At 62.5% G+C, this 3505-nt stretch overlaps 1 protein-coding gene across 1 annotated transcript in view; it reads left to right on the top strand.

Annotated features, from left to right (window-relative positions):
• LOC104488805 (low-density lipoprotein receptor-related protein 1-like) overlaps window positions 1-3505 on the top strand; it is a gene marked incomplete at both ends in the record, with an annotated part of 6073 nt that overhangs the window by 287 nt on the left and 2281 nt on the right. Inside the window, 6 exons of the mRNA XM_010130885.1 lie at window positions 215-349; window positions 436-565; window positions 1096-1222; window positions 1496-1647; window positions 1820-1944; window positions 2222-2590. Of these exons, the coding sequence (XP_010129187.1) occupies window positions 215-349; window positions 436-565; window positions 1096-1222; window positions 1496-1647; window positions 1820-1944; window positions 2222-2590 (1038 nt within the window). The remainder of the gene's footprint in view (window positions 1-214; window positions 350-435; window positions 566-1095; window positions 1223-1495; window positions 1648-1819; window positions 1945-2221; window positions 2591-3505) is intronic.

Below are 3505 nucleotides of genomic sequence, written 5' to 3'. Positions count from 1 at the left end.
CTGAGAGCAGGGCAACGGGTGTGGAGAGGCTGGGGAGGGGGACACTGAGGGAGGCCACTACCCGACCCTCCTTGGGCAGTCCTGTACCCTTGGCATCTCCCCTGGGCAGCTCCGGGTGACGAAGGGTTTCAGGCCCCCAGCCCAGGTCTGTGCCACTCTTGGGGTGACCCAGAGGTGGTCACTGACATCCCCTCTCCTGCCTGACCCCTCTCAGAGAATGACACGATTTACTGGGTGGACATGGGGCTGAGCACCATTAGCCGGGCCAAGCGGGACCAGACATGGAGGGAGGACGTGGTCACCAATGGCATTGGGCGTGTGGAGGGCATCGCCGTGGACTGGATCGCTGGTGAGATGGGGCTCCGGGGCAGGGAGGAGCAGGTGGGCAGTCGGGGCACAGGGCTTGGGACGGTGCTGACCATCCCCTGTGTGCAGGAAACATCTACTGGACGGACCAGGGCTTTGACGTCATCGAGGTGGCCAGGCTGAACGGGTCCTTCCGCTACGTGGTCATCTCACAGGGGCTGGACAAGCCACGGGCCATCACAGTCCATCCAGAGAAGGGGTGAGACACCTCACAGAGCCCCCTGCAGAGGGCCATCAGCCGGGGTGGGGGCAGAGCCCCGCCGTTTGCACGTGGTGGAGGAGGACTCCTGCCATGCTGAGTGACAGGCCCCTGGTGTCCAAACCATCTGGGTTTAACCGCCCTGTCACTGGTGGGCTGAGCTTCCCAGGAGCTCCCCGTGACTTCCTGGGTGCCAGCTCCTCAGAAAATCTGAGTGGAGCCTCCCCAGACTGGCTCCAGCTTTGGACAGAGCCACAGGGAGACGAGGGGTGTTTGATCCCACCAGGGATGGAGAACTGCACCTTACGTGCTTGGCGCAGAAGCTGGCCTCTGGGCTGTACCCAGCTGCCCCGCAGGGGGGTCTGAAGCCCACAGCAACCAGGAGACCCAGCAGATCAGCAGGGTCTGGACTGAGGCCCTGGTGTGGAGGGATGACGGGGAGAGGTGTTCGTCCTCTCCTCGATGGCCAAAATGACCAAGAATGCTGCTTCTAGCCAGCCTGGTGGTGACGTCCCTACTGTCCCCTGCAGGTACCTGTTCTGGACAGAGTGGGGACAGTACCCCCGCATCGAACGGTCGCGCCTGGATGGGACTGAGCGGATGGTGCTGGTGAACGTCAGCATCAGTTGGCCCAATGGGATATCGGTTGACTACGAGGTACAGCCGCTGGCCAGGATAATGGTGCCACGCTGGGGCCTGGCAGGGAGCGTGCTGCTGCCAAGGGTCCCTGCAGTTGGTCTTCTGCTGCCTCTGGGGACGTGGTTACCCTCCCCAGGGCCCTGGAGTCTCCTCTCCAGTGCAGAGAGGGTTGTCTGGGGCGTTCTGAACCCTGGGGGCCTTCTGCCGGATGTGGTGGGAGGTGCGGGGGGTGCCTTGGTGCTGCCCCGGCGTGCTGCTCCGTTGCTGAGGGCTGCTTTCTCACCACCTCAGGACGGGAAGCTTTACTGGTGTGATGCCCGGACAGACAAGATCGAACGAATCGACCTGGAGACGGGCGAAAACCGAGAGGTTGTCCTGTCCAGCAACAACATGGACATGTTCTCAGTGTCGGTCTTCGAGGAGTACATTTACTGGAGTGACAGGTACAGTGCAGGCGCGGTCCGGTGGTACCGGGGCTGCCCTGGGCACTGGCTGTGCAGGAGGGTCGGGGGAGCTGGCGGGTGCCATGGGGAAGGTGGTGGAGCTGGGTCCCGCTACAGGGTGCTGCTGGGATGGGCCCCGCGTCAGCGGCTCGGTGACTCTGTCCTTTCTCAGGACTCACGCGAATGGCTCCATCAAAAGAGGCAACAAGGACAACGCCACCGAGTCAGTGTCCCTGCGGACGGGCATTGGCGTGCAGCTCAAGGACATCAAAGTCTTCAACCGGGCCAGGCAGAAGGGTGCGTGAGGGACCCCCGGGCTGTCAGCCCCTCGTGCCGTGCTGCTGAGTGCTGACGGCTGCCCGGGCCGGGCTCCCCCGGCAGGCAGACGCGGGCAGGGGGATGGGAACAAATGGGCCACTGTGTCCTCATCAAAGGACCCTGTTGCGCCACAGGCTGAGCCTGTTCCTTCATCCGCTTCCTCTGGGAGCGGGGAGAGGTGAAAAGCGGCCGAGTGGGAGCATCCTCCTGCACAGAGCCTGCCCAGTCCCCAAACAATCCCCCCTTTCCTCCCCAGGCACCAACATCTGTGCCCAGAACAATGGGGGCTGCCAGCAGCTCTGCCTGTTCCGGGGCGGCGGGCAGCGGACGTGCGCCTGCGCCCACGGCATGCTCTTCGAGGACGGCGTGAGCTGCCGCGACTACGAAGGCTACCTGCTGTATTCGGAGCGCACCATCCTCAAGAGCATCCACCTCTCAGACGAGAACAACCTCAACGCGCCCATCAAGCCCTTCGAGGACGCGGAGCACATGAAGAACGTCATCGCCCTGGCCTTCGACTACCGCTACTCCAAGGGCAGCAACCGCATCTTCTACAGCGACATCCACTTCGGCAACATCCAGCAGATCAACGACGATGGCACGGGGCGCAAGACCATTGTGGAGAGTGAGTGTCACGGGGCTCCCTCCGTGACCAAGTGCAGGGAGCCCTCAGGCTCCTCTCTTCTGTCAACTCTTCCTGAACTCGCTCCTTCCTCCCCCAAGGGTGTTTTTCCCATTTCTTGGTGAACGTGTTTCGGTGTTGTCGAGAGGCATCTTGAGTGGTAGCTGTTAAGGGTTCAGCGGGAGCTTCATACGGAGCCTCTGGAAGAGGCAGCAGCCCGTGGTAGAGGATGCGAGTGTCGGGAGCAGCCTGCAGAGCTGGTTCTGGCAGGGAAGCGGATCACGAGGCTCGGGCGGGCGCGTGGGTAGGCGCTGCTCTAGAAACGCGGCACTGCAGCAAAGCGGGGACCTGCTCCGGGTTTGCACTTGCCTTCCAAGACAGACCCGTTGAGCCAGAGCAAGCCTTGCCCTGCCTGGCCCTGTCTTCACCTCCAGCCCTCGGCTGGCACTTGGTAGTTTTTCTCGGCTGCCGCCGCAGCTGAAAGGAGGCAGCTGTTGCTCTGCGTCGCTGGGGAGCACCTCCGCCGGGGTTACAGCTGTGCTAATGAGCGCATTTACATTTGGCGCTTGGAGAGCTGCTGTCGCTGCGATGGGGAGAGCAGGGCCCATCTTTCATAGCCGGTTCATTAAACCTTTTGCTGATGGTTAACGAGGGAGGAAGGATGGGCGTACGGTTCCAGTTCCTGGCCTGGGAGCTGGAGGGAATGTCTGCCTGGACAGCCAGTCTTCGTCTTGTCGCTTTGTGCCCTCAGCTCTCCCCTGGAAGAGGGAGACCCTTCCCTTCCCAGCGCCGCTGCTGCGGGGACAGGGGACCCAGAGCGAGCGCCGGCCAGCGCAGGGGAGATGGTCAGGGCACGGGCTTGAAAGGCAGGATCAAGTCCTTGTTCCACAGTGGGTGAACATAAATAAGCCTGGTTGG

This window comes from Buceros rhinoceros, unplaced genomic scaffold (assembly GCF_000710305.1).
Source record: "Buceros rhinoceros silvestris isolate BGI_N320 unplaced genomic scaffold, ASM71030v1 scaffold39092, whole genome shotgun sequence".
Taxonomy (NCBI): domain Eukaryota; kingdom Metazoa; phylum Chordata; class Aves; order Bucerotiformes; family Bucerotidae; genus Buceros; species Buceros rhinoceros.
This window is presented reverse-complemented; position numbering and strand designations above follow the sequence as displayed.